Here is a 27,523-nt window from a genome sequence, read left to right as displayed (position 1 = left end):
CCGGGGGGACCCCGGAGAGACCCCAACCCCCCCCGCGGGCCCCCTCCACCGAGGGGCGGGGCTCCCGGCGGGGCGGGGCCTTCCGCGGGGGCCGCCGGGAGCCGCGCGCGGCCGCGGCCCGTCCCGGCAGCCCCCGCGGCGCGTCCCGTCCCGCCCGCGGCGGGGAGATGGCGGCGGCGGGCGCCGAGGAGCGCTGGGGCGCGGCGGGCCCCGAGCGCGGCCCCGGGCCAGGGCCCGGCCCGCTGGGCTCGCTGCTGAGCCGGCTGCCGCTGGCCCCGTCCCCGCGGCGGCGGACCGCCAGCCAGTGCCAGCCCGAGCCGCCGCTGCTGCGCACCAGCAAGCGGACCATCTACACGGCCGGGCGGCCGCCCTGGTACAGCGAGACCGGCGCGCCCGTGGACGAGGCCTTCGTCATCGGTGAGCGGCGGGGCCGGGCCGGGCCGGGCGGGGATCGGCACCGGGACCGGGGCCGGGATGTGGAAGGGATGGGACCGGGGCCGGGGAAAGAACGGAATCAGGGCTGGGATCGGGACCGGGGAAAGGATGGGATCGGGGCCGGGGCCTCGGCTGGGATCGGGACTGGGGTTGCGGAAGGGGTGGTGCCGGGGCTGGGACTGGGGCCGGGATCGGGCCCGGGTCTGCGATCGGGATGGAGCTGGCGCCAGGGGAATGACGGAGCCGGGACAATGACGGAGCCGGGGCCCCGCTCGCCCGCAGGCCTGTGCGGCGGCAGCGCCTCGGGCAAGACGACGGTGGCGACGCGGATCATCGAGGCACTGGACGTGCCCTGGGTCGTGCTGCTCTCCATGGACTCCTTCTACAAGGTGAGGGCTGGGGGGTCTGCCGTGGCACTGGGCGGTGACGGTGCCTGCGGCTCTGCGGGGTCTGGCGCGGCACTGAGCGGTGACGGTGCCCTCAGGTGCTGGACGAGGGGCAGCAGGCGCTGGCGGCCCGCAGCGACTACAACTTCGACCACCCCGATGCCTTTGACTTCGAGCTGCTTGTCAGCGTCCTCCGCAAGCTCAAGAAGGGCAAGAGCGTGAAGGTGCCGGTCTACGACTTCACGACGCACAGCCGCCGCCGCGAGTGGGTGCGTGCTGCAGGGGAGCTGGGACGGCGGCTGGGTGCTGCAGGGAGAGCCCCCAGGACGGGGGGGATGCCTGTGGGGCAGGAGAACGGAGTGTGGGGGCTGTGGGGCCTCGGAGGGCAAAGGGGTGTTGGGGCTGGGGGCCATCAGGTGCGGTAGAGTCACTCTGGGGGGATTGGGGGTGTAGGGGCAGGGAGGGAGCACAGAGACGCGGAGATGGATGTGGACACGGGGGCCAGTGCAGAGTTCAGGGAGAGACTGGGGTTTGGAGTGTGCAGGGAGGACAGGGGCTGGGGGAGGGCGTTTGGAAGGGTTTGGGGTTCTGGGGCACGGCTCTGGGGTTTGGGTCAGTGCAGGGGTGAGAAAAAGGGCCTGTGAAGGTTGGGTGATTTAGGATGGTTATGGGGCGTCTCACCCGTGGGTGATGAGAGCCCAGCGTGGGTCGGGGGCTGAGGCACTCTCTGTGCTGGGTGTTGGCATTGCTGCAGCATGCAGGAGCGGGGCGGGGTGACAACAGCTCTTGTCTGCCCACAGAAAACGGTGTACGGGGCCAACGTCATCGTGTTCGAAGGCATACTGGCTTTTGCGAACAAGGAGTTGCTGAAGGTATCGCTGCCTGATGCGGCTGGTGGCCTGTCTCGGCGCGTGTGGTGGGAGGAGGTGTGCGGTGGTGGGACAGCGATGGCTGGGAGCTGCGGAGGGAGAGCTCACCCACCGCTGGCTGCAGAGCACCTCGTGTCAGAGGCTTCAGGGGAGGCAGCAGCGCTGGATGCCATCGCTGGGGCAAGGGGAACGAGGCAGGTCTGACGGGGGGCTGCATAGGGGGTGCTCACCCCTCCCAGTTTTCCAGCTCCTGGACATGAAAGTGTTTGTGGACACGGACTCTGACATCCGTCTGGTGCGGCGGCTGCAACGCGACATCATGGAACGTGGGCGCGACATCGTGGGTGTCATCAAGCAATACAACAAGTTCGTGAAGCCCGCCTTCGAGCAGTACATCGAGCCCACCGTGCAGGTCGCCGACATCGTGGTGCCCAGGGGTGAGACTGCGCTGTGTGCCAGACGCGACCCGAGCGTCGGGAGCGGGTGTCCTGGGACAGGCTTGGGTCAGCCCGCGCCTGACCGGGCTTCTCCGCTCTCCTGTCAGGTGGGGAGAACTTTGTGGCCCTGGACCTCATTGTGCAGCACGTGCACAGCCAGCTGGAGAAGGTGAGGTGTGGGCTGGTTGATTGCCGCTAGCGCGGGCGAGGAGGAGGAGGAGGACGGCACACAGAGGGGAGGAGGCGGCTGCTCACAGCCCTGTGCTCCTGGAGCGCCCAGAGGCGCCCGGTGTCCCCTCTCTCTGTACAAAAGGTCTTTGTGCAGCTCTCGGGGCAGACTGCGCTGTGACACAAGGGCTGGGGAGATGGGGACGGGTCTGGGCACAGAGCCTGCCCTGGCAGTGACGCTGGACACTTGCGGTCTGGCCTGGCCTTGTTCCCCTGCTGTCCCCCTCGGTCCCACTCAGCTCCTGGTGGTCTCAGCTGTCCCCACCTTGCTTGCCCCTGGCTGCACCCCGGCAGCCCACCCTTGCCCCCTGGCTGTGCCCAGCGGTGTTTTTCCTGCTCTGGGGTGGGAGCTGGACCGGGTGGATGTGCCTGGCTGGTGCAGTGACGATGTCCTTTCTTTCCCCTTTCGCCTCGCTGGATGACCCTGCTCTGCCACCCAGCGCGAGATCACTGTCAGGTAGGTGGGGACGCTGCCAGCCGCGGAGGGGCCCGTTGCTGGGCTGGGGGTGCAGAGCTGCCAGCACCTGCTCTTCCCTGAGTCCTGTCTCTTCTCTGTCCTCGCTGGACGGAGCTTTGCTGCGATGTCTGAGTGCAGCTGCTCTTCCTTGACTGCCGAGGTGCCTGCCCTGGTAGGGAGTTGGAACAAGATGATCTTCAAGGTCCCTTCCAACCCAAACCATGCTGTGATTCTTGGGGGCTCTCTCGCTGTGGCCGCAGGCTCCTGCGTGACCTGTCCCACGGCAGCTATGCCTGATTTGGGTGATGGGCTCCCTGCGCTGCTCCTGTCCCTTTCTGGAGCATGGTTCCTGCGCTGAGTGTTGGGTTGCCCTGTGCTGCTCCCTTCTATGGGAGAAGCGTCCTGGACAGGGATCTTGTACCTGCGCTTTCCGAGGGACTGGGGTGGGAAGGCCAAGCACTTTCTGGTGTCCAGCCTGTGTGGTGGGTTCTCTTGGAGCCTTCGTTTGGGGGCCGCGTCCCACTCCAAGGGGATCCAGCGTGGTGGCTCTGTGCGTGTGCTGTGTGGCTCTGATGGCTGCTTCCTTGTTGCAGGGCAGCTCTGGCCTCTGCCCACCAAGGGCAGCCCCTGCCGAAGACGCTGAGCGTCCTGGAGAACACGCCGCAGGTGCGGGGCATGCACACCATCATCAGGTAGGTCCCTGCCTCCTCTGGGATGTCTTCTGTGTGCACAGAAGGACTGTTCTGCGGGATCACAGTACAAAACCTGGTGTGAGTTTTCCCTCCTCTGCCTGTAGGGCTTCGGGCGTAGGTGTTTTCTTGGAGCAGAACTGCTGAACGGAGCTGGCTCCGGCATACAGATGCTTTTTTGGCGATGAGACCTTGTCAGGTCTACCCTGGAGTGACTTTTGAGCCCCAGGCAGGCTTTTCTTACGATGAGAGGAGACTGGTTAGCTGTTTCCTAGCTGGAGCACAGACCCGGCAGCTGGTGGCACGGGATGAGGTGCTCTTGCTGCCCCGTGGTTTTATAGACAGTGTACAGAAGGACCCAGGCTGCTGCTTCCATGGCTTTGTCGCTCGCTTGATCTTTTAATTCCCCGCCGATGATCCTTTTTTTCTATGTGACAGTAGTTCTAGCGTAGGGTCAAGTGCTGAATCCCATGGGACTGCTAAGATGTTCATTGTTACTGCAGTTGCAGAAGCTGCAGACTCTGCGTGCGTTTCTGTCACTGGGTTGTAAAACAGAAAGGGGATGCTGAGCTCAGCAGGGCTCTTCTGCGCCTTCTCGCACTCTGGGTGGCTGCCAGCACCCACAGAGTCATAGAATTGTTTTGGTGGGAAGAGACCTTTCAGATCATCGAGTCCAACCATCAACCCAGCGCTGCCAAGGCCACCACTACCCCATGTCCCTCAGCACCGCGTCTGCCCGGCTTTTCAATCCCTCCAGGGATGGCGACTCCACCACTGCCCTGGGCAGCCTCTTCCAATGCTTCACAACCCTTTCCAGGAGGAAATTGTTCCCAATATCCATCCTAAACCTCCCCTGGCACAACTTGAGGCCGTTTCCTCTTGTGCCATGGCCTGTTCCTTGGGAGAAGAGCCCAACCCCCCCTGGCTACCCCCTCCTTTCAGGGAGCTGTAGAGAGCCAGAAGGTCTCCCCTCAGCCCCCTCTTCTCCAGGCTGAACCCCCCCAGCTCCCTCAGCCGCTCCTCACCAGACTTGTGCTCCAGACCCCTCACCAGCTCCGTTGCCCTTCTCTGGACACGCTCCAGCCCCTCAAGGTCTTTCTTGGCGTGAGGGGCCCAAACCTGGACACAGCCCTCGAGGTGGGGCCTCCCCAGTGCCCAGTCCAGGGGGACGGTCGCTGCCCCACTCCTGCTGGCCACACTGGTGCTGACACAGGCCAGGATGGTGGTGGCCTCCTTGGCCACCTGTGCACACTGCTGGCTCATACTCAGCCGCTGTCGACCAACACCCCCAGGTCCTCATCCGCCGGGCAGCTCTCCAGCCACTCTGCCCAGCCTGGAGCGTCCGTGGGGTTGGCGTGACCCAAGGGCAGGACCCGGCACTTGGCCTTGTTGAACCTCACACCATTGCCCCTGGGCCATCCATCCAGCCTGTCCAGATCCCTCCGTAGAGGCTTCCTACCCTCCAGCAGATCGACACTCCCGCCCAACTTGGTGTCCTCTGCAAACTGACTGAGGGTGCACCCGATCCCCTCCTCCAGGTCGTCGATAAAGACATTAAACAGAACTGGCCCCGACACCGAGCCCTGGGGAACACCGCTGTGACCGGCCACCAACTGGACTGAACTCCATTCACCACCGCTCTCTGGGCCGGGCCGGCCAGACAGCTTTTCACCCAGCGAAGGGTACGCCCATCCGAGCCATGGGCAGCCAGTTTCTCCAGGAGAATGCTGTGGGAAACTGTGCCAAAGGCTTTACTGAAGTCTAGGTAGACAACATCCACAGCCTGTCCCTTGTCCACTAAGCAGGTCACCTTGTCACAGAAGAAGATCAGGTCAGTCAGGCAGGACCTGCCTTTTGTAAACCCACGCTGACGGGGCCTGATTGCCTGCTTGTCCTCTAATCGCACTCAAGATGATCTGCTCCATAACCTTCCTCGGCACCGAGGTCAGACTGACAGGCCTGTAATTCTCTGGATCTTGCAGCCCTTCTTGTAGATGAGTGTCACATTTACTCGCCTTCAGTCAACGGGGACCTCCCCAGTTAGTCAGCACTGCTGGTAAATGATGGAAAGTGTCTCCGTGAGCACTCCCACCAGCTCTCTCCATGTGTTGGGTTGGGGAATGTAACCTCGTGACCACGTGCAGGCTGTGCACCTCTTCATAGGAAGCAAGGTGTTCCTTCTCCAGGCTCCTCCGGTGACTCCTCCCCGTTGAAGTTGGGCTCCGAGGGCAGTCCATGGCAGTGAAAAGCCAGGGGATGTGCCTCGCCAGGTGATGTGGCACCTTGTGTGCACTGGGCAGAGACCAGCGCAGTGTCTGAAGCCCACATACCTCACCCCTAGGCTGTGGACTTCAGTAGTTCCAAGTTCAGGTCCGGCTATGGAATTTCAGAGCAGATATGGCCCTGTCCCTGCAGCATGGGGAGGCCAGGTGGAAGGCAGATCCTGGGGGAGGAGCACCCCCGGAGGCTGAATGTTGTTTGCTTGTGCAGGAGCAGCGTTCCCTTTTCCGGGGTTATGCAAGGAGAGAAGAATGCCAGTCTTTGTGCTGTCTCTGGCCTTCCTGCTCACAGGCTCTGGCACGGACCTTCTGTGGCCTGATGCTGGCGTGTGCTGCTCTTGGACCAACACGAGCCCAGGCTGGTCCGTGAGCAGTGCCGAGGGCCAAGGCACTAGCCAAGGCAGAAGGTTTGAGCAGCCCTTGTCCCAAGGGGACGTCACCGTGGCAGGCGCTGAATCCTCGCTTGTCTGTAGCTGCGTTTCCCCTCTTCCTCCTTGAAGTCTGTGTCCTTTTGCCGTGCTGGGAACAGCCTGTTGCGCTTCCGCCTTTATGCCACAAGCGTCTAATAACCTTAATCTGCTTAGACTTAGGAGTTTGTTCAGCTGCTGCGGAGAGGGAGGGGATCAGGCCCGGGCAGGTGGTGGTTGGAGTCCGTCAGCGCTGCTGGTCTCCAGGTCCCGTCGCAATGGTGTGCTCGGAGCCGGGCGGCGCGAGCGGCGGGGCTGCGGGAGGGCGGACTTTGCCCCTTCCAGATGGTAGAGGAAAAATACCACATTTATGAGGGGCGTTGACTTGGCCTGTCAGCCGCCCCCTCAAATCCTGCTGCAGCCCAAGGAAGCAAGGCAAGCTGAGGCAGTGCTGTTACTAAGATCTCCAAGCTGAGGAATTCTTCTGGTAAAAAGTTCTGGATTCGGTGACAGCAAGGCAGCTTGTATTTCTGGTGCCTGTAGGTGATACTTGGCAGCGCTCACTTACTTCTGCGTGACTTCAGCATGGTGTGGGACTGTTAATGGTCCTCATGGATGACGCTCCGGGCTTCCCTCTGCTCCAGAGACACTGCTCCCTGCCTGCTGATGCTCTCCTGGGCTCCCCGGAGGCATCCGGACTGGCAGGGGATCGAATGCACACCTTTTGCCAAGCTTCCCGCGCCTCCTTCTGTGAAATTACAGTGTCTTGGCAAAGCTGATCTCTCACCTTCGTTCCGTCTGCCGCGGTGCTGTCAGCCCCTCTCTGCCCTGGCAGCCCTCCCGGCGTGCGGGTGCTCCCACCGGTGTTGCCTTTTGGAGCGTGTGGATGCGCCAGGGAGCTGTGAACCAGGATTTCCATCCTGCCTTTCCCAGAGCAGCTCCCTCAGGGGCAGCCTGTTGATCTCGGTGTGCCAGGCTGCTGCTGGCCAATGTTGCTTCCCTGTTGCTCCAACACTGGAGGCTCTTCCGTGCTCCAGCCTTCTGTCTCTGAGGGCCCTCCCGGAGGATTGCGTTGTGGCAGCAGATGAGCATCTCGCTGACTATAGTCACAGCGAATTCAGGCTTGGCATTGCAGGGAGAAGTGGCTTCCAAAGCGGTTGTTCTGTTCCTGTGGAGAGGGGGAAAAACAGTCCTGCACTAGAGTGGATGAATGAATTTATTCATGACCACGCTGAGGATGGACAGTGCAGTAAGGGCGCGGGTCACGTCCTCCAACTTACAAGACGCTCGTGGAGGGGGCCCCAGGATGCCCCCCGCGGTGCAGCCTGTGGGTGGCGTGGGTCACCTGCCTTATTAGCAAGTTTGCTCTGGGTTGAGCCTTTGGACTTTGTGCCCTGGCAGAACATGTTGTCCTGCGCTGGAGCTGCCCTTGAGAAGCATGTCACTGCTGGCGCTTCAGTGAGGGCACAGCGAGGTGCTCCCTGCTTGCCGGGAAGTCGCCGGCACCAGAGAAGGTGGTTCAGACACGAAACCTGTCCGTGCTCAGGTTTCCCTGGGCCTGAACGCGATGGCTGGCTTTTGGCTACAGCTGCTCCTGTTCGTGCCCGCTGGCCCCTGTCAGGGCCCTGGTGCCATCTGCTGAGGGTGCCGGGGAAGATGGAGGTCCTGGGAGCCACTGACCGTAGCGCTGCCGTGCCCCGCTCCTTGCATGAAAAGGGAGTCATGCTCAGACCTTTGTGGCCTGCAGAGAGGGACCTGTGAGTCCTGGGGGGCACCCAGTCGCCCATGAGCCAGCAATGTGCCCTTGTAGCCAACGCAGCCAATGGTCTCCTGGGGGGGGCATTCAAAAGAGTGTGGGCAGCAGGTGGAGGGAGGTCATCCTCCCCCTCTGCTCTGCCCTGGGGAGGCCACAGTTGGAGCACTGGGGCCAGTTCTGGGCTCCCCGGTTCCAGAAGGACAGGGAACTGCTGGGGAGGGGACAGCAAAGGGCTACCGAGATGATCAAGAGATGGAGCATCTCTGTGCTGAGGAAGGGCCGAGAGCCCTGGGGCTGTTCAGCTGGAGCAGAGCAGGCTGAGAGGGATCTCATCAATGCTCAGCAATAGCTAAAGGGCGGGGGGCAAGAGGATGGGGCCAGGCTCTTCTCAGTGGTGCCCGGGGACAGGACAAGGGGCAACGGGCACAAACTGGAACACGGGAAATTCCATCTCAACACGAGGAGGAACTTCTTTGCTGTGAGGGTGGCAGAACCCTGGCACAGGCTGCCCAGAGAGGTGGGGGAGTCTCCGTCTCTGGAGACATCCCAACCCCGCCTGGACGCGTTCCTGTGCCACCTGCTCTGGGTGACCCTGCTCTGGCCGGGGGTTGGACGGGATGATCTCCAGAGGTCCCCTCCAGCCCCTGGCAGTCTGGGATTCTGTGGCGCAGGGACCGAGGATGCTCCTCCACCCCTGGGACGCCTTTCGGAGGCTGTGGAGGAACCTGCCTCTGCAGCCGCACCGACGGGCCTGTCCCACCTGGGTCAGGGCTGGCTGGGACAGGCGGCTGCCCCTGCCCCTGGCACAGCGGCCCCAGGGCCGACAGCTACTGTGGGGCTTGTCGGGTGGCCCGTGGAGGCAGGGCTGCTGCCGGGCTTGTGCGCCTGGAGCTCAGGCTTCCGGAGCTGCCGTGGGTGGGCGCGTGGGTGAAGCCCACCCGTGGGGGAGCGCACGTACCGACAGCCCACGCTGTAGGCAGCACACCTGCTTCTTCCCAACAAGAACTGATTTTCCAGCTTTCTCAGGGAGTCCCCCGCCCTCCCCAGGCTTGTTGGAAACGTCCACGTTAGTCGGGTGCTCTGGTCACTGCGGGGCGCTCCGATGTCAGCTCCGACGTCAGCTACCCGGGTCTGGCTGCGAAAACATCTCGGGATAGTAGTGAGTGTTTATCCTTCTCCTGAGCTCCGTTGACTGTCTGTCATCGTGGTGAGATGTGTGAGAAGCGGCAGATGATGTCCTAAAATACAGAGTAAAAATATTCAGTATCCTTCTGCCTCTTCTGGACTGTTGCCAGCTCCACCTCTTCCATCTGGCTACTGGCAAATGTCTGCAGGGTTCCTTTGTTCCTCACGTTCTCCAGAAAACAGCGGGGCTGTACGCGGGCTGCGCTGCTTTGGGCACTGGCCGCAGAAGAGAACACAGATTTCAGCCACGTCTTGTTAACCACAGTCCCTCGGTGTCAGCCTGCCGCGGTTACGGGAGACAGAAGCTTGTTCTTGGTGGTTCTTCAGTAAAATGGCACTTACATTACAGCCTTGAGCTCCAGACCCCTCACCAGCTCCGTTGCCCTTCTCTGGCCACGCTCCAGCCCCTCAAGGTCTTTCTTGGCCTGAGGGGCCCAAAACTGGACACGGTATTCCAGGTGCAGCCACAGCAGTGCCGAAAGCAGCCACGGGCTGCGAGGGGTGTAGCGGGACATCAGCAGATTCTTTATGGTCACGTTTTAAAGGAGGAGCAAATCTCAGAACCTCCTTTTCCTGCCGAGCGGCCTCTTGCTGCAGGTGCTTTGCCTTCAGGCGCTTGACGCCGAGCGCTGGTGGAGGAGCTCTGCCCACCTCGGAGCGGGGTGGGACAGGGACAGCCCTGCCTGTCGTTACGTACCCCCTCGTGTTGCTGTGCTGGGGGGGACGCCTGTCGCAGGAAACGCAGGGTTTCATAGAGGGGTTTGTGTGCTGGGGGTACAAAACGCTCCCAATAAGAAAAGGCAGCCCCTGGGGTTTCCTCCCTGTGCATACAGTCGGCTTCACCCGCCCTGAGGGAGCAGGGGAGGTTCCCTGTGAATTACAACCGCACCGTGGCTTTATTACGTTTTCTGTTTATTTTACTTCTTGCTGCCCTCAGCGCTTCGGTGTTGTGGTGAGATAACACCAGGTGTTTCAAAGTCTGGTTCCTGGCAGTTTATCTCTGAGTTGGGACATGAACGGAGGGGAGGTGAGAGCGTGTCAGGCCTTGTCCCATCGCCGGTGCCGGGTAGCCCAGCTGCTCCTGGCCCTGGCGTGGTCTGGCCTCCCGCGGTGCTGCCGGCGCCGGCTCTGCTGCCGTGCCGTGGTCCGTGCCGGGTGGGCTCCCTGCCAGACCCCGTACAAAACACTTGCCGCTTGCTCCTGAGTTGCCGCCTGGGGTTCTGCTGCTCCTGCCCCCGTTTCGCTCCCGGCTCTTTCCACCTGGTCAGCAGTTAACGTCAGAAATCTCCAGCCCTGCAAATCTGCCAGCAGAGACTCAGCAGCCGTTAGAGGTCGTGCTCGGAGCGAGTAATGCTGCGCCGCTGCAAACGCTTCTTGGGCACCTCTGCTCAGGGTCGGGGTGTACGTCTGCGGTGAGCTGCTCGTGGTATGCCCGCTCATCCCTCCTTTTTGCTGTTGGCTTTATTCGCTCCGCTGCCCCAGCTAGCCCACCATGCAGAGCCAGCGCTGAACTGTCCCCTGTGTCCCAGAGCACGGAGCAGCGTTGCGTGGCGTCCTTTCACTTCATCCCATCTGCACGATCTGCTGCGGGCTTTGTGTCCCCCTTCCAGGGTTCTTGACCATGTGGTCCTTTCTAGACAACACCCCAGGTCTTCAGCAAGCCCTGGCACGGCGGTGGGTAGTAACCGTCTCCTCCCCAAGAGCTTCCAGGCTCCCACAGGTGTGCTCTGCTCCGTCCTCCGGAGCCCCATTTGCTCCAGGGACTCTGCTCGTCTCACACATGGGTCCTCCCTCAACAGGAACAAGGACACGACCAGGGACGAATTCATCTTCTACTCCAAGCGCCTGATGAGGCTGTTGATCGAACATGCCCTCTCCTTCCTGCCGCTGAAGGTGAGAGGCCACTTCTCTGGTGTGGCCACAGCCACGTGTCCCCCTCCCCGGGCCACGCAGCGCCCAGCGTCACCCACACTCCCTTCTCCTCCCCTTTCTGCAGTCGGTCACGGTGGAGACGCCGCAGGGGACAATGTACGAAGGGAAGCGGTTCCACAGGCAGAGGGTGAGGCGTTCTCCCGGCCCCTTTCTCCCCACAAGCACGTGGCTGCCCTGTCTTGGGTCATCATGGGCTGGGAAAACCTGCTGCCCCCAGGGTCCGTGCCTCCGCAGACGAGCTGCTCGGGGGCAGTTGTCCCCCCTCCTGCAGTGCAGGAGCCTCGGGAGCTCGCCGGGGCGGCTGCAAACCCAGCAGACATGTTCTCCTCCCTTCCCCAGATCACCGGTGTGTCCATCCTGCGGGCAGGGGAGACCATGGAGCAGGCCCTCACCGCGGTCTGCAAGGACATCCGCCTGGGCAAGATCCTCATCCAGACCAACCACGACACAGGGGAGCCCGAGGTGAGCGGCTGAGCCTGCCGGCACCGCGGTGTGGTGACCCCCACTCCTTCCCCGGAGCCCCCCGGTACCGCGGGGTGGTGACCGTCCCTCCTTCCCTCCCCAGCTCCACTACCTGCGCCTTCCCAAGGAGATCAGCGAGGACTACGTCATCCTCATGGACAGCACTGTGTCCACCGGAGCCGCGGCCATGATGGCCGTGCGGGTGCTGCTGGTGAGTGGCCGGGGCGGTGGGGGGCATGGGGGGGTGCTGGCCCCCCTGCCTCCGGCCAGGCTCTCAGGGTGCTGCGTCGCTGCAGGACCATGACGTGCAGGAGGACAGGATCTTCCTGCTGTCGCTGCTGATGGCAGAGATGGGGGTGCACTCCGTGGCCTACGCCTTCCCCCGTGTCCGCATCATCACCACCGCCGTGGACAAGCGGATCAATGAGGAGTTCCACATCATCCCGGGCATCGGTGAGGGTGGGCGGGGGGGGCCCTGCCCCATGGATCCCCAGACCCCCGGTGGGTGCCCTGCGGCCACCTGGTGTGGGGGGGAGAATTGTGGTGGGGCAGGCGCTGCCATCGCCTCACTCTGTCCCCTCGTCCCTCAGGTAACTTCGGGGACAGATACTTCGGCACCGATGGCCCCTCCACCTGGTGTGAGAGCGACGGCATGGACTGCTGAGCTGGCTGGCCACTGGGCCACCAGCCGGGCTGGCCACGGGGCCGGACCCCCACCTCCGCCCCCAGGAGGGGCTCCGAGCTGCCAGCTTCTGACCCCCTCCCCGCAGGATGAGCTCCCCCCTGCCAGCCTGTAATGCCCCCCGGCAGGAGCAGCCCCTCGCAGGTCCATCCTCCCCAAGGAGGAGGAGGAGGAGGGAGCGATGGCGTCTCCTGCAACCTGGGGGGCGAAGGGGGGTTCCTCCCCAGGGCCCCTCTCTGTGCCCCAGGCCAGCTGTGCATGTGGGAGGGGCCCTGGGGGGACGGTCACCCCCTTCCTGGGGAGGGGGAATGGGGTCCTGTCCCCTCGGGGCTTCCTCCGGGCCTGGCCGGGCGCTGGGCAGGCTCCTTGCTGGAATCTGTATTTATTTGTATTTATTTTGAGGAGCTGCCCCCCCCGCCCCCCGGCTCTCCTGTGTGGCAGGCCAGCTACTTGAAAACCATCAGGGATTGGGGATGTCCCCAAGGAACCACCTTGTCCGTCCCCCCCCCCCGATCACACACTCCATCCCTGGCTGGCCCCGGCTGGCCGGTGGCACTGGGGGGAGCAGGGGCTGCCTTTGGCCCCCCCTCCAGACGGGGGGGTTTGACATTCAAACGCTCCCCCACCGCCATCCCGGCCCCTGGGCAGCCGGGGTACCATCCCTGGGGGGGGGGACACAATCCCTGGGGACCATCATTAGGGGACCACCCCTGGGGGGAGCCATCCCCCATGGACAACCCCTGGGGACCATCCCTGGGGGGGACAACCCCTGGGGCCCACCCTGGTGCCCCGAGGGTGGCCGGAGCCCTGGCCTGCCCGGCCCCTGCTGCCCTCCTTGCTCAGGTTCTTTGCCCCCCCCGAGGCAGCGGGGGTGGCTGTCGGGGGTCCGGGGCCCGGCTGCCCCCCCCTTCCATGGCTAAAGAGGCTCCGCTGTGCCCCAGCCCCGGGCCTGCCCCCCCCCCGCTGCCCCCAGCGCCTTCGTTTTGTACCCCAATAAAGGAGCAGCGTGACCCCCCCGCCTGCCGCCTGCGCCGGGACAGGGACGGTACCAGCTGGGGGGGGTCCTGTGTGCCGGGGGTGCGATGGGGGTGTCACTGGGGGGGGGTGTGCGATGGGGGTGTTACTGTGTGTGTTGGGGGGTCTGTCACTGCGTGTGTGTGGGGGTGCGATGGGGGTGTCACTTGGGGGGTGTGTGCAATGGGGGTGTCATGGAGGGGGCTGTCACCGTGTGTGGGTGCGATAGGGGTGTCACTTGGGGGGTGTGTGCGATGGGGGTGTCACTGTGTGTGGGGGTGTGCGATGGGGTGTCGCTGTGCGTGTGGGGGTGTGTGGTGGGGGTGTCACTTGGCAGGGTGTGTGCGATGGGGGTGTCACGGGGGGGGCTGTCACTGTGTGTGTGGGGGGGGTGCGATGGGGGTGTCACTTGGGGGGGTGTGCAGTGGGGGTGTCACGGGGGGGGCTGTCACCGTGTGTGTGTGTGGGTGTCGCTGCACACCGGGGGTGCTGGGCTGTGTGGTGGGGGTGTCACCGCGTACCGGGAGGGGTGCTGGGGGTGTCACTTGTGCCGGGGGTGTGCGGTGGGGGTGTCACCGCCTGCGCCGATGCGCGATGGGGTGTCGCCGCATACCGGGCGTGCGGGATGGGGGTGTCACCGCGTCCCGGCGGTGCGGCGGGGAAGGGCAAGGGCCGGGGGGGCCGGTGCGGCCCCGGCGCCTGCGCAGAGCGGGGCGGAAGCGGCGGCGGGCGCGGGGCAGGGCCCGTCCCGGGGCGGTCGGTGCCGCCGTTCCCGCTCTCCCTCCCACCGACATGGCGGAGCCCGGGCGGCCGCAGCGGAAGCTGTCCCGGGTCGGGGAGAGCCTCTACCGCGTCCTGGGCCTGCAGAAGGGCAGCTCCCCCGAGGAGATCAAGAAGGCCTACCGGTACGGGGGGCGGGGGGGCGCGGCGGGGGCCCGCCCGGGGCCGGGGGGTGAGGCCAGGGGAGCCCGACCCGGGGTTGAGGCGGGGGGGGTCCGTCCCGCGGGGGGGCCGGGCCTGCGGGGCCTGTCCCCGGCCCCGTCCCTGTCCCCGGCCCCGTCCCGGCCCCATCCCTCTGCCGTCCCTGTCCCATCGCCGGGGGGCCGGGCCTGCGGGGCCTGTCCCCGTCCCGTCCCCGACCCCGTCCCGTCCCCATCCTGTCCCTGACCCCGTCCCGTCCCGTCCCCGTCCCCATCCCCATCCCGCGGCTGTGCCCCGCAGGAAGCTGGCCCTCAAGTACCACCCGGACAAGAACCCCGATGACCCGGCGGCGGCCGAGCGCTTCAAGGAGATCAACAGCGCCCACGCCACGCTGAGCGACGAGGACAAGCGCCGCCTCTACGACCAGTACGGCTCCCTGGGGCTCTACGTGGCCGAGCAGTTCGGGGACGATGCCGTCAAGCACTACTTCCTCGTGTCCAAGTGGTGGTTCCAGGTGAGCCCTGCCCGGCCCGGGCACCGCCGGGGCTGCGGGGACGGGGGCGCGGGGGGTCTCACAGGGGCTGCCGTGTCCCCCTCCGCAGGCCCTGGCGTTCTGCTGCGGTGCTCTCACCTGCTGCTGCTGCTGCTGTTGCTGCTTCTTCTGCTGCGGGACGTGCTGCCCGCCCAAAGAGGACGAGTCCTACAAGTACGTCGACCCCAAGGACCTGGAGGCGCAGATGCGTGCGGAGGACAGCGGTGAGTTGGGCTGTGTGCCTGGCCCAAGACCCGCTGGCCTTGTCTTGTGTGGGGCCCCGGGGCAGCCCCCCCGCCTCATCTCAGGGGGGACGGAGCTCTGGCCGGAGGCTCGCAGCAGACCGGGCTGCGGCTCTCGCTTCGCTGACAACCCTCGGTGTTCCCTCTCCTGACCAGGGCTGGTGGAGGGGACCACCGTGCGGGCCATGGGGGTGCCTTCTCCTTCCTCGTCTTCCCTGGACGAGGGCTCCCCGAAGCCCCTGCAGGGGTCTGCAGCCGAGAGACATTTGTGCCCGTGCCCTCCGGGAGTGTGGGGGGAGCGGTGTGCTCCAGGCTGGCTTCGTTCCCTGGGCACTGGGCATACTGGTGGCTGTGGGGACTGCCACCGGGTCACCTTTGCAGGTTTCCGTGGGACGGGGGGCACTGCTGCAGGGCTGGGTGCTGCGTAGAGGTTTGGGAGCCCTCGGGAGGGTGTTGGGATGTCCCGGCTACCTGCTTGCCAGCACCACGGGACAGGGCTCAGCCGCTGACTCGCAGCTCTTCCTTTCCAGATCCGCAGGTCCCTGTTGTGGCGCAATCCCCGCCGGCCAGCGCCGAGTCCTTGCCGGTTGCCAGCACCAGGACCGATGCCTGAGGCTGGGCTCAGTCCTGCTGGCTCCCCCAGGATGCCGGGCAGGGATCCTCCTTTGGGACTGTCACTTTCCGGGACCCCGGTCGCACCACCCGGGGTGGCTCTCCAGCCTCCGGGTGGCTAGAATCTCAGGTTAATTTGGCCAGCATCAAGGCGGGGGCTTTTCTGCCCCTGCTCGAGCTCCAGGGCGATGCCCCTGTCTCCCAGCACTGGTGGTGGCGGTGGCCTGGAGCCCGCGCTGCTGCGCCCCATCCCCGTGCCTCGCCTGCTGCTGTGCCCCCCCCGGCCACCGGCAGCCGTGGCGGAGGCCTCTTCGTCCCGGCTCTGTAGCTCACGAGAGGCATCCGAGCACCTCCGAGACCGTTAGCACTGTAACCTCCGGGGCTGGGCTGGGCTCCCTGCCCTCACGGGGACCCTCCTGACGGGTGCTGGGTGCCAAACGCTGCTCGTGGGGTTGGGGTGCCGCCTTCTGTGCCCCCTTCCTCCCAGTGCCGGGGCACTGGCTGCGCCCCACGCTCGCTGCTGCTGGCAGGCTCCCTGCAGGGCTGGGCCCGGTACAGGCACTTTCCTTGGGTTTGTTTAGGTTTTATGGGCACCATTAAAGGATGACAGGAGGGGGGGAGCTTGTCTCCGCGTGGTCTCTGTCCCCTCAGGGGCTGCCTGAAGGCGCTGTGGTGGGCCGTGCCTCTGCCTGGCTCTACTCTGTGCGTGTGGGGTGTCGCTGTGGGTCCCGCAGGGGGGTGGAGTAGGTGGGTCGTGTCCCAGGGGCTGCTCGAGGGGGTGCTGAGTGTCACTCTGTCTCCTGTCACCTTCCTGGGCCAGCTCTGTGTCCCCCAGCCCGTGCTGGCTCCCTCGGGGCTGTGCTCGTCCCTTTCCTTGCTGCTGTGGCACGTCAGGCAGCCCGGCCGGGCACCCTGGTCCTGCTGGGGTGGCCGCGGGGACTGTCCCCATCTCCATGTGGCCCCGCAGGAGGTGGCCGCCCTGGGGAGGAGCAGCGGCGCTGTGGCTTGGGCTGAGGGCTCGGTGCTGCCCCAGAGCCCCGCTCGTGGCTCGGGCAGCGCTGCCCACTCCTGCCCTGCTCTCAGGAGCCGTGGCCACCCCCGGGGCGACAGGGGGACGCAGTGAGGCCTTGGCCCGTCCCTCCCACTCCCCCAGGCAGCAGCCCCCGCCCACAGCTGCAGGGGCTCTGTCTCACCCCCTAAATATAGCCGGAGTGTCAGGGCGAGCGGCGGGACAGGGGTGTTCCTGGCACCGGCCCTCCCGGGCGCCCTTCCACGCTGCTCGTCAGGGGGGCTGGCACTGGACAGGGTCCGTGGGGCCCGGGGGTCCCTGGCCTGTTCCCAGCCCCGCTGCCTGCAGGGCAGGGCCCCCGCCTCCCAGCGAGACCCCAGGAGCTCTGCCCTCCCCGGGCCCTGCGGACCCCGCACCGGCCTGTCCCCGCTGCCTGGGGTCTGGCGGGACGGGACCCCAGCCCCTCGGCGTCCCCGGGCTGCTTGTGCTGGGGGAGCGGGGCTCTGCCGTGGTCGGGGCTCAGGGCTGGGATGGGCACAAAGCAGGGGGTGCGCGGCTCGGCCCCCGCTGCCGCTCCGAGGCTGCCAGTCCCTGGCCGTCGCTTGGTCGCCATAGGTCACCCGGTCCCCGTGGGTCAGCCGGTTCCAGCGGGTCGCTCCGTCCCGGTGGGTCACTCGGTCCCCCCCGGGTCAGCCGGTGCCGGTGGGGCCCCGCCGCGGCGCCGTGACTCAGTGTCACCCGACGCCGCCGACAGCTGCGGCGGCCCCGGCGGGGCGGGGGCGGCTAAAATTAGCGCGGAGCTCAGCGGGGCCGGGGCCGGGGCAGAGCGGGCACCGGGCGGCCGGGACCGGGACCGGGACCGGAGCCGGAGCGGGGCCGTGGCGGGCAGAGCCGGGCCGGACCGGAGCCGGAGCGGGGCCGTGGTGGGCAGAGCCGGGCCGGACCGGGCCGGGCCGGGACCGCGGCGATGAACTTCGCGGTGGGGCTGAAGCCGCTGCTGGCGGAGGCGCGGAGCATGGAGAGCCTGGAGAAGCAGCTCATCTGCCCCATCTGCCTGGAGATGTTCACCAAGCCCGTGGTCATCCTGCCCTGCCAGCACAACCTCTGCCGCAAGTGCGCCAACGACGTCTTCCAGGTGCGCCCCGACCGGGCCCCAGCGGCGGGGGGGGGCTGGATCCGGCACCGGCACCGGGACGAGCCGTCGGGACCCCCGGCGGGGCCGCGCTCGGGGCCGCTCCCGGCTCGGCGGGGGCTGCCCGGTCGCGGGGGCCGTGTCCGTGCCCGTGCCCGTGCCCGTGCCCGCGGGGGACGGGGGACACACGGCCGGCAGGGGCCGGGCCCCGCGGGGTCTCGCTGCCGGCGGCAGAGCCCGGGAGGGGGTCCCGGGGCGGGAGCCGTCGGGGGGTGCCGGGGCGGGAGCCGGAGGGGACGGGATTGCGTGGGGGCCGCGGCCGTGACCCGCCGCCCCCCGCAGGCCTCCAACCCGCTGTGGCAGTCGCGGGGCTCCAGCGCGGTGCCGTCGGGCGGCCGGTTCCGGTGCCCGTCGTGCCGCCACGAGGTGGTGCTGGACCGGCACGGGGTGTACGGGCTGCAGCGGAACCTGCTGGTGGAGAACATCATCGACATCTACAAGCAGGAGTCGGCCAGGTGCGGGGACCCCGCGGGGGCACTGGGGACCCCACGGCGTGGGGGGGGGGGGGGGGACACGAGTCCCGTGGGTGACGGGGAGCCCACGGCGGGGGGGGGGAGGAGGCAGGAGCAGGGCTAGCGGTGGGAGACGACGCGGAGTGTGGGGTAATGGGGCCCTCGCGGGACTCGGGGGGCGTCCTTGGGGTCCTGGGGGTGTCTCTGGGGGCCGGTGCCCACCGGTGGGCCGCGGTGCCCGGCCCCCCCCCCCCCCCGCCCGCAGGCCCCTGCACGCCAAGGCCGAGCAGCACCTCATGTGCGAGGAGCACGAGGACGAGCGGATCAACATCTACTGCCTGCGCTGCGAGGCGCCCACCTGCTCCCTCTGCAAGGTCTTCGGGGCGCACAAGGACTGCGAGGTGGCCCCGCTGCCCGCCGTCTACCAGCGACAGAAGGTGGGCGCCCTGGAGGGGGGGACGGTGGGGCCAGCAGGGGGCTCGGGGGTTGCCCGTCCAGCCGGCCCTCATGCCCCGTCCTGTCCACCCCCCGCCCAGAGCGAGCTCAGCGATGGCATCGCCATGCTGGTGGCGGGGAATGACCGCATCCAGGCCATCATCACCCAGATGGAGGAGATCTGCCACACCATCGAGGTGTGTGTGTGGGGGGTGTTTGTCCCTGGGGCCGTGCCCGCGGTGGGGACACGGTGGGACCGGGGCAGCCCCTGAGGCCGGTGCTCCCGCAGGAGAACGGCCGGCGGCAGAAGCAGCACCTGGGGCTGCGCTTCGACTCGCTGTACGGCATCCTGGAGGAGCGGAAGAAGGAGCTGCTGCAGAGCATCGCGCGGGAGCAGGAGGAGAAGGTGCAGCGCGTGCGGGGCCTCATCCGCCAGTACGGCGACCACCTGGAGGCCTCCTCCAAGCTGGTGGAGTCGGCCATCCAGGCCATGGAGGAGCCGCAGATGGCCGTGTACCTGCAGGTCTGTGCGGGTGGGGGGCGTGGGGGGCCTCTGAGGGGGCTGGGGCTGCCCTGCAGGGCTGGGGGGGGGCTCTGGTCACCGCAAAGGCTCTGGGGGTTTCCTCGGGGATGTGCTGGGCTGTGGCTGTGGCCGGGGGCGTGTGTGTGTGTGTGTGTGTGTGACATCTGGCTCCTGGGGGTCCCATTGCTCCAGGGAGTCACTAACAGCCCCCCCCCCCACTTTCCTCCACAGCACTCCAAGGAGCTCCTGAAAAAGTGAGTGGGGCCGGAGGGGACAGGGCTGGGGGCACAGGGAAAAGGGGCAGGGTGGGGGGCAGAGGGTGGGGGACACGGTGGGCAGGGGCAGGGTGGGGGACTCGGCTGTGGCTGGTCCTGCTGGGCCATGGCCGGGGGCGCGGGGGCCCCGTGGGTGTGGGACGCTGGCAGCTCCTGGGGCTCTGCCTGCCCTGCAGGATCACGGACATGTCCAAGGTGTCGATGAGCAGCCGCCCGGAGCCCGGCTACGAGAACATGGACCACTTCTCCATCAACGTGGACTATGTGGCAGAGATGCTGAGGACCATCGAGTTCCAGACAGGTGCCGGCGCTGGGACAAGCGCTGCCATGGCCGGGGGGTGCATGGCACTGCCCGGGGCGCCCAGCCCTCGGGTGGGCAGAGGCCCCCCCGCCCCACCTCGTGCCCTGCATGGGGATGCGTCCCCTCGTGCGCAGGAACGGGGAAGTGCGGCCCCTCAGCGCCGCCCGGGGACCCTGCGGGGGGTCCCTGTGCCGCCTCTGCTCGTGGGCTGCTGCGTCCCACACCAGGGCCGTCATGTCCCCCCCGCGGGAGGGGGGTCCCTGGCTGACCTGTCCCCTGCCCCGCAGAGCCCCTGGGCGAGGAGGAGGCAGACGGACCCGGCGATGGCAGCGAAGCCGCAGCAGACGAGGACCGGCTGGACAGCCTGGAGGGGCCCGAAGCTGTGGAGGGTGAGTCCCTGCCGTGCCGTGCCGTGCCGTGCCATGTGTGCCATGCCATGCCATGATGTGCCGTGCCGTGCCATGTGTGCCATGCCATGCCATGATGTGCCGTGCTGTGCCATGATGTGCCATGCCATGCCATGCGGTGCCGTGCCGTGCCATGTGTGCCATGCCATGCCATGCTGTGCTGTACCGTGCCTGGCTGCGGCGTGTGGCCCCAGGGCTGCGGGGGCAGTCGGGGACAGCGGAGCCCGTGGAGGCAGGGACATGCTGTGCCATGGCCAGCACTGTGTCCGTGTGGCTGCGCCGTGACCCGCAGGTCCTGCAGCGTGCCGGGGCGTCCCTGCCTCCAGTTTTGTCACTCGCTTTCCCCCTGCAGATGTGGGGCCGAGGCAGAAACCGGCGAGTTCTCCCCATGGTGAGACCCTCGCTGGGACTGAGGGGGTGGGGACGGGGCCAGGCCGTGGGGCGGAGGAGGCACCTCCTGGGGATGGATGGGGATGGGGATGCGGATGTGGGGGGAGTGGGGTGGTCACACCTCGGCAACCCCCAGGCCCTCCCCGTCTGCCCCGTCCCGTGGTCCCCACGGTGCTGAGGCCAGTTTCCCGCACAGGTCAGCACTGAGCCGGCGCCGAGGGCAGCACCGGCACCCGCCGGCACATCCCTGTCCCCCCTCCCCAGCCCTGACGCTGCAATTCCCCAAAAGCCGGAGCTGCCCCTCCCCGACATTAAACCGTGTGTGAGGACGTTGTCTCTGCTGTGGTGTGTGGGCACGGGGCTGACCCCCCCCCCCCCCATGGCTCCACGCTGACTCCCTGGGGACCCCCGGTGCAGCTTGGCACCAGCAGCCCGGGGTGGGATTGTGTTCGGGAGCTTTGCGCCCCAGACCCCTGCGAGTGCGGGGGCTCTGCCCCCCTCCTGCAGCCCCTTCCTGGGGGCGAGGAACTATGTCTGGCCCCCCCTCAGCCCCCCACCGGGCCGGATGCCGTCTCGGCCGCACGCTCCCCCGGGTGCAGCGAGCAAACAGTGCCGGGATGAGCTGGCTGAGTACACAGCCAGCAGCATCGCCACCAGCGCCGGGGTCGGGGCCTGCGCCCCCCGCTCCGGGAGGGCCACGGCAGCGCTGTCTGCGTCACCCGCCTCGTCCCGCGCCACCGCGGCGTCATGGCTGATGCAGCAGATGATGCACATGGCGAGGGGCTCCTCGTGGGGCCGAGGATGGGGCTGGGCAGGTCCCCTGGGGCTGGGGCACCGCAGGGGTGTCCCCAGCTGCCGCCCCCCTGTCCCCTGCTGGAGGACGGCAAGGGCTGGCTGCTGGGACCCCCAGTACCCGGCAGACCTGGGCACCCCTCAGCGAGCCCCAGGACATGCAGGGTGGCCAGGGCTGGGGTGCAGAACCCCGGATGATGGGGGAGGACGGGCACAGATGGGCTGGCAGGAGCCAGGGAAGCGTAATGCCAGCACCAGGCAGGTCCGGATGAACCCAGGGCTGGGGCCCAGGGGGTTGCCCAGGAGGGCAGGGGTGCCCCGGCAGCCAAGGAGAGCCCCGTGCCTGGGCTGTGCCAGCAGGACCCTTCCCCTGCTCCCAGGCGGTTCCTGGCGAACGCTGGGTCCCCAGGCAGGCAGGGGACACAGCGGGGACAGGAGCCAGGTTGTGCAGCCCCTCGGCTGCCCCCTGGGGTGCGGGGAGCTGGAGCCAGAGCCCCCCCAAGGGCACAGGGACAGCGCAGGGGCTGGTGACACAAGCTGGGGCAGAGGAAATTCCCCTCGGGTACCAAGAAAAACTCCTTCTCCCAAGAGCACGGCGGCCAGCACTGGGCTGGGGACCCCAGTGTGGACCCTGCTTGGGCAGGGAGGTGGGCGAGAGGGACCAACGCTGCAGCTGAGCCCACCACGGGACACGGCCCCACATGCCCCCCCGCCACGGGACGCGGCCCGGCACAGCTCCCTCCCCGTAGCCCGTGCTGAGCTCGCTCCCGCTGTGGACATGGGCTCCAGCTGCAGGGCTCAGGCTCTGCCCGCCCGGGGCAGGACTTTGCCTTTGTCCTTGTAAGGTCCCCTCTGTCCCCTTCCTCCCGCCTGGCGCCGTCCCGCTGGTGGCAGCTCAGCCCCCGAGCAGAGCGACTGGTCCCCAAGGGTTTGTGAGCCGTTGCTTATGGCAGAGGCAATGTGGCTGGGGGGCATCGACCCCGTGGCCCAGCCTGGCTGCTCCTGGTCACTGGCTGCTCCTTCACATGCCCGAAACGTGCCCCGGGAGGGCTCGTGTGGTCCCTGGAGACCGAGGGGAGGCTGAGTGGCCTCTCCATCCCTGCACCAGCCATTCAGGGATGTGACATTGGCCTTTCGCCACCCCTCAGGGACCCCTGTCCCTGTCACTTTCCAGAGATTTGGTCATCCAGGAGGGCTCACAAGGACCTCAGCAGCCCCTCGGCACCCTTGGGTGCCACCCCGGGGGTCGAGGTGTCTCAGGAGAGCTCCGGCTCGGTTCTCCTCCATTTTGGGTAGTTTTCCTCCTTGAGCCCAATTCTCCAGGTGCTTGTGGCCCGTCTCTGCCCTCCCCAGCCCCAGCCCTTGGGCAGCCCCCAACCACCCGAGGTGGGGGGTGGACGCTCTCCTTGACCTTGCACGTCCCATCCCCGGCTGGTCTCTGGCCGCCTGACTCCCCCCGCCAGCCCCCCGCACACCCGGCGATGTTTGCTCAGTTCCTCCTTTGTCGTCTGTCCCTCCCATGTGTTCGTACCCACCCGCCGCTGGCTCTCCACCGTGGGTTCCCAGCATCTCCAGGACAACCCCCGCATCCCTGCGGGCACCGAGCCGGGAGCCGGTGAGTGCACCGAGAGCTACTGCCCAGCCCTGGGGGCCCCATCTGGAGCTGAGCCCATCGAGGGATGTGAAGGGCAACACCAACAGACTGTTCCTGTGGTGACACCGAGCTGTAGCGGCGGCAGAAACGAGCCATCCCGGCAGAGGGGGCCAACAGCAGCCGGGGCTGGGGGAGAGCCCTCCCCTCCAGGCAGCAAGGGGATGTCGTGCCTGCAGAGCCCGGGTCGGGTTGGGGCTCTGGGGTCCAGGGAAGGGCCACGGCGCTCCTGGAGGGACCGGAGCGTGTGCCGCGTGAGGGGAGCTGGGGCTGCTCAGCGCCGAGCAGAGAAGGGGGGGTTGGATCCCTGTGTCCACCTGCCTGATGGGAGGGAAGGACGAGAGCCAGGACCTTCCCAGCGGTGCCCAGTGCCGAGACCGGAGGCAACAGGCACAAGCTGGAACACAGGAGATTCCACTGAAACTTTTTTCCAAATTTTTGTTTGTTTTTTTCTCAAAAAACCCCACTTTTTTTACAGCGAGGCTGATCAAACAGGTTGCCTGGAATAGGCTGCCCAGGGAGGCTGCGGCCCCTCCGCCTGTGAAGTGTCCACAGACGCGCGGAGCGGGAATGGCCTCTGGAGCTCCCACAGTCCCAGCCCCAGCAGGTTGTCCAGGTCCGTGTCCAGACTGGTTTTGTGTATCTTCAAGGAGGGAGAAACTACAACGACCTCCCTGGGGAGACCATACTCCAGTATGGCCTTTCTTGCCAGTACAGCCTTCCAGTTCCAGGTTTCTCACATCCAGATGGACTTTCCTCTTGCAAAGCCCGGACGGACACAGCCTTGAGCCAGATCTCAGTGGGAGATCTCCCGAGGCCCTTCCACCCTCAGCCATCCTGGCACCCGGTGACCGCTCTCACGCTCGTCCTCAAAGGCCTCCCGGCTTCCTCAGCTCCTTCGCCGCCGCCTGCCCGCCCCCACCTACCGGTTCCCTGGAATGGGCTCGGAGGGGTTGTCCCTGCTGCCTGCGTTCCTGCCTGCGCTCTGGGGCTGACCTCCGCTGCCCCATGGCTGCCGCCATCACGTCCCCAAGCAGTTCTTCCCAAACACCCTCCAGAAACCCTCCTCACCACACCAGTCCTGCTGTGCTGCCCTTCTGGCCGGTACCGGGGCGGCTGGAGGCCCCTGTGAGGACCAGGACCACCCATGAGGAGGCTGAACCTCCCCCAGCTGTCCCTTCATCCATGTCCTCCACTTGACCAGGGGCCTGAAATGCCCCACCACGGCGTCCCCCCCATCCAGTCCTGACCCACTAGTGCTCAGCAGCACCACGTCCCCCACACAGCACCCCCCCCCAAGTGCTCCTGCACGGGCCGGCTGTGCCTCTCCCGAGGGGTCTGCATCTGCCCCCCAGCCCACCCTGTCGCGGTGCTCCGACAGCAGCTCAGGGGTGTTGTCGCATGCAGAGCTCTGGTCCCCCCCCCGCCCCGCATTTGGGCACAGCACCCCTTTGCCCTGCTCCTCGATGGCAAAGCGCCCGCTGCTCCCATCGCTCTGCGCCCTTCGCTCCCCACCGCACCCAGGGCGGCCTCTCCTCAGGGCTGGGGAGCCGCTTCCCCCACGGAGACCCCGCTATGTCCCCCCCACCCAGGGACACACGTAGCCCCATCCCCAGGCCCGCTGTGCTCGGTGCTGCTCCCCCAGCTCTGCTCAGCCCGGCCCCCCCGCCCCGCGTTCCCGGTGAGCCCCGGCCGCCTTCCCCGGCCCCGCACTCGCTCACGCCTCCGGTTTCCACCACGTTTTATTACAAAATCGGTGCGGGCCCGTCGCGGGGCCGGTACCGCGCCCGCTTGCCCCGGCGCCGGGGACGAGGCGGGCGCAGCCTGCTGCCGGTGCCGGTGAGCTCGCCGGTGCGGCGCGGAGGCTGAGGCGGTGGCCGGACCCCGGCGCAGCCCCGGGGAGGGGGGAAGGTCCGGGGGTGGGGGGTCTCAGCGCCCCACGGCGTCGAGGATGAGGCGGTTGCTGTCGGCGCGGGCGCGCTGGCTCTGGGCGCGGGCGAGCAGCAGGAGGTGCCGCAGGAGGTGGAAGGTGAGGTCGATGGAGAGCGGCGGCTCGTCCCTCCGCGCCCGCCACGGCTCCGGGGGCGGCGGCGCCAGCGGCGGCCAGAGCGGGCGGCCCCGCTCCTCGCCCGCGGCCGCCGGGACGGAGCCGTCGGGGCGCGCGGGGCGGGCGGCGGCGGGCGGCGGGCGGGCGAGCAGCAGCAGGAGGGTGAGCAGCGCCCGCCGCATCCTCGGCTCCGTCCGCACCTGCGGGGCCGGGGGCTCAGCGCGACGGCGAGAGACCGGGGCGGCTGCAGGGACCGGGGCGGGGGGCCCGAGGGGATCGCGCAGCCGCCAGCGCGGGGACCGGCCCGCCGTGGGTGCCCCCCGCCCCTCCCGCGGCCGCCCGCACCGTCCCGTACGCGCTGCGCCCTCCCCGGCCCCCTCCGCCGGCGCGCTGCCCCCGTCCCGCGCGCCGCCCCGTACCCGGTGCGCTGTGCCCTGTCCCCTGTCCCTGCCGGTGCGCTGCCGGTGGAGCGGAGCGCGGTCCGTCCCGTGGGAGCTGAGCGGGCGGCGCGGCCGGTGGTTATATAGGTCCGGGAGCCCGGGCTGACGTCAGCGCCGAGCAAGCACCGACCGGCGGGGGGCGGGGGCGGGAGGGGCACCGGGACGGCGGCGGGGAGCGGGGTACCGGGCCGCGGCACCGAGCGCCGGGACGGCGGGGCAGCCCCGCTCCTCCCGCTCGCGGGGACAGCCACCCCGCTCCCGTGCCGGCGCCCACCCGGAGGGGCCGGTGCCGGCGGGTGCCCGGGGCCGGGGGCTTCTGGCCGTGGTGCCCCCCGGCCCCCCCGAGGCCCCCGGCTCGCCCCGCTCCGCCCCCCCCGCCCCGTTCACCGCGCGGCTCCGGTGCCCGCGGTGCCGCTGTCCGCGGTGCTGAAGCGGCGGGGCCGGCCGGAGAGCACGGGCCGGGGCACCGGGACACCGTGAGCCGCGCCGGGCCGGCGGAGCGGGCTGACCCCGAGGTCCTCGGCCCGGGGCTCTCCCGGTGTGCCGGGGCCGGCGTCGAGCAGCGACGTCCTGGGCAGACACCGGGTGCAGCGGCAGAGCCGTCTCCGGGCAGAGGTGGGAGACCACCAGCCACCGGCACCCACCGGCACCCACCGGCACGGTTGGGTGCTCCGGGCCTGGCTGTGGCCTGGCATGGCAGCACCGTGCCCCAGGCAGAGGTCGCGGTGCTGAGGTCAAACCGTTGCACGCGTGGCGGCCGGGCGCCGCAGACAGCCCCGAGCGGCAGCGAGGCACCACCAGCCAAATTCCGTGACTCATAGAGCGAAGGCACCGGAGCCGGCAGCGCTGTGCTGCATGCAGGATGTTCCAGCCCGGGGCACCGGCCGCTGCTGCCAAGAGGTGAGGTAGCTGCTGGTGCACCACACTGCTGCCGGCAAACCCCCCCGGCAGCGCTGCGGCCCTGCCTGCACCCCCCGGCAGCACTGCCGTCGCCTGCGGGCAGAGGGGACCGGAGCTGACACCCAGTGCCGATGCTGGTGCAGGTGCCAAGATGGGCCCGGAGCGGGCTCTTTCCACGGGGCCGGTGCCAGGCAGAGCCCAGGGACGGAGGCTCAGGCTGGCCCGTCACACGGCGTGTCCCACACCGGGCTGCGCAGGGGCGCTGGGGCACGGCCCTGCCCGCAGCGAGGCAGCACACGGTGCCGTGCACCCGTGATGTGGATCTGGTGTGAAGGCTGGCACCCGGCACCGCCTCCCCACGGCTCTAGGGCAGAGCCCTCAGCAGGGGCTGGGCTTGACCCACCCCAGCCCTGGCAGCCCCCCCACCGCGGGGCTGGCTGCGCCCGGGGACAAGTGCCCAGCTTGTTCCTCGCTCGCTGCCGACACGCCAGGGCCTCCTGCGCCCCTGGGCGCAGCTGCGAGAGGTGCAGCGTGTTGGGGCTGCCAAGTCCTGCCATCCGCAGCCTCTGACCAGCGGCACCCACCCCGTGGGCTGGGGAGAGCCTGGTCTGAGCCCCGCAGCCCCCCCAGCCCCCTGAAGCCCCGGTGCCATCGCCCCATAGCCCCATCGCACGGCCCCAGCCCCACAGCCGAGTGCGGCTCCGCCGTGCTGCCCGGTGGCTGCAGCTGCAGCCCCTCACCATCCCGCAGGCGCTGAGGGCTGGCAGACGGGCAGGCTCTGCGGCTCCATCCCCGGCAGGTCACATCGGGGTCCTGTGCAGGTTTCGGCTCCCCTGTGCACCCACCTGCCAGGAATTACACACACAGCCGCAGCCAGAGCAAGGCAAGCCCCTGCCTGGCTGGTAGGAGCCAGCGCCAGGGCGGGTGTGCGAGGGCTGGCATGGACGCCAGGCTGGAAGGAGGAAGGACAGTGCATCCCCCTCAGCGAGTGCCATGGCTGCAGCCAGCGCAGCCAAGGGGGCTGGGGGTCAGGCCCCCCGGGCGAGACTAACGACTGCGGTGCCACCAGCTCTGCTCTGGAGACCCCGGTCAGGACGTGCCAGGCAGGGCGCTGCGTGAGCCAGATCAGAGAATCATAGAACAGGATCACAGAATCTTCACGGTTGGAAAGGACCTTTGAGATC

At 67.8% G+C, this 27,523-nt stretch overlaps 4 protein-coding genes across 5 annotated transcripts; 3 read left to right on the top strand and 1 right to left on the bottom strand.

The window, feature by feature from the left end:
• Nucleotides 1–142: 142 nt before the first annotated feature.
• Nucleotides 143–13,216, top strand: LOC134513726 (uridine-cytidine kinase-like 1). The gene is made up of 14 exons (XM_063330857.1): nt 143–417; nt 718–824; nt 920–1,090; nt 1,622–1,693; nt 1,938–2,127; nt 2,235–2,296; nt 2,796–2,812; nt 3,406–3,504; nt 10,928–11,021; nt 11,125–11,187; nt 11,400–11,522; nt 11,626–11,733; nt 11,819–11,975; nt 12,113–13,216. Exons 1-14 carry the CDS (start codon nt 168–170, stop codon nt 12,184–12,186), a joined length of 1,587 nt encoding a protein of 528 aa, XP_063186927.1. The 5' UTR covers nt 143–167; the 3' UTR covers nt 12,187–13,216.
• Nucleotides 13,217–13,932: 716 nt separating this feature from the next.
• On the top strand, nt 13,933–16,145 carry DNAJC5G (DnaJ heat shock protein family (Hsp40) member C5 gamma). The gene is made up of 4 exons (XM_063327903.1): nt 13,933–14,123; nt 14,440–14,653; nt 14,742–14,895; nt 15,444–16,145. Exons 1-4 carry the CDS (start codon nt 14,011–14,013, stop codon nt 15,524–15,526), a joined length of 564 nt encoding a protein of 187 aa, XP_063183973.1. The 5' UTR covers nt 13,933–14,010; the 3' UTR covers nt 15,527–16,145.
• A 1,166-nt stretch (nt 16,146–17,311) lies between these two features.
• On the top strand, nt 17,312–20,838 carry TRIM54 (tripartite motif containing 54). 2 transcript variants are annotated; one of them, XM_063327902.1, is made up of 10 exons: nt 17,316–17,669; nt 18,009–18,181; nt 18,444–18,615; nt 18,715–18,810; nt 18,903–19,136; nt 19,368–19,390; nt 19,588–19,712; nt 20,000–20,101; nt 20,472–20,510; nt 20,706–20,838. In XM_063327902.1, the coding sequence occupies exons 1-10, from the start codon at nt 17,502–17,504 to the stop codon at nt 20,714–20,716; spliced, it is 1,143 nt and encodes a 380-aa protein (XP_063183972.1). In that variant the 5' UTR covers nt 17,316–17,501; the 3' UTR covers nt 20,717–20,838. The 2 variants fall into 2 exon arrangements, with proteins under 2 accessions (XP_063183971.1, XP_063183972.1); XM_063327901.1 differs by having other exon boundaries at nt 17,312–17,669; nt 18,444–18,810.
• Nucleotides 20,839–24,881: 4,043 nt separating this feature from the next.
• Nucleotides 24,882–25,181, bottom strand: UCN (urocortin). The gene has a single exon (XM_063330904.1). It carries the CDS (start codon nt 25,179–25,181, stop codon nt 24,882–24,884), a length of 300 nt encoding a protein of 99 aa, XP_063186974.1.
• Nucleotides 25,182–27,523: the final 2,342 nt, after the last annotated feature.

Source organism: Chroicocephalus ridibundus, chromosome 3 (assembly GCF_963924245.1).
Source record: "Chroicocephalus ridibundus chromosome 3, bChrRid1.1, whole genome shotgun sequence".
Classification (NCBI taxonomy): Eukaryota; Metazoa; Chordata; class Aves; order Charadriiformes; family Laridae; genus Chroicocephalus; species Chroicocephalus ridibundus.
Note: the sequence above shows the minus strand (reverse complement) of the source record. Positions and strands in the feature narration are given on the sequence as shown.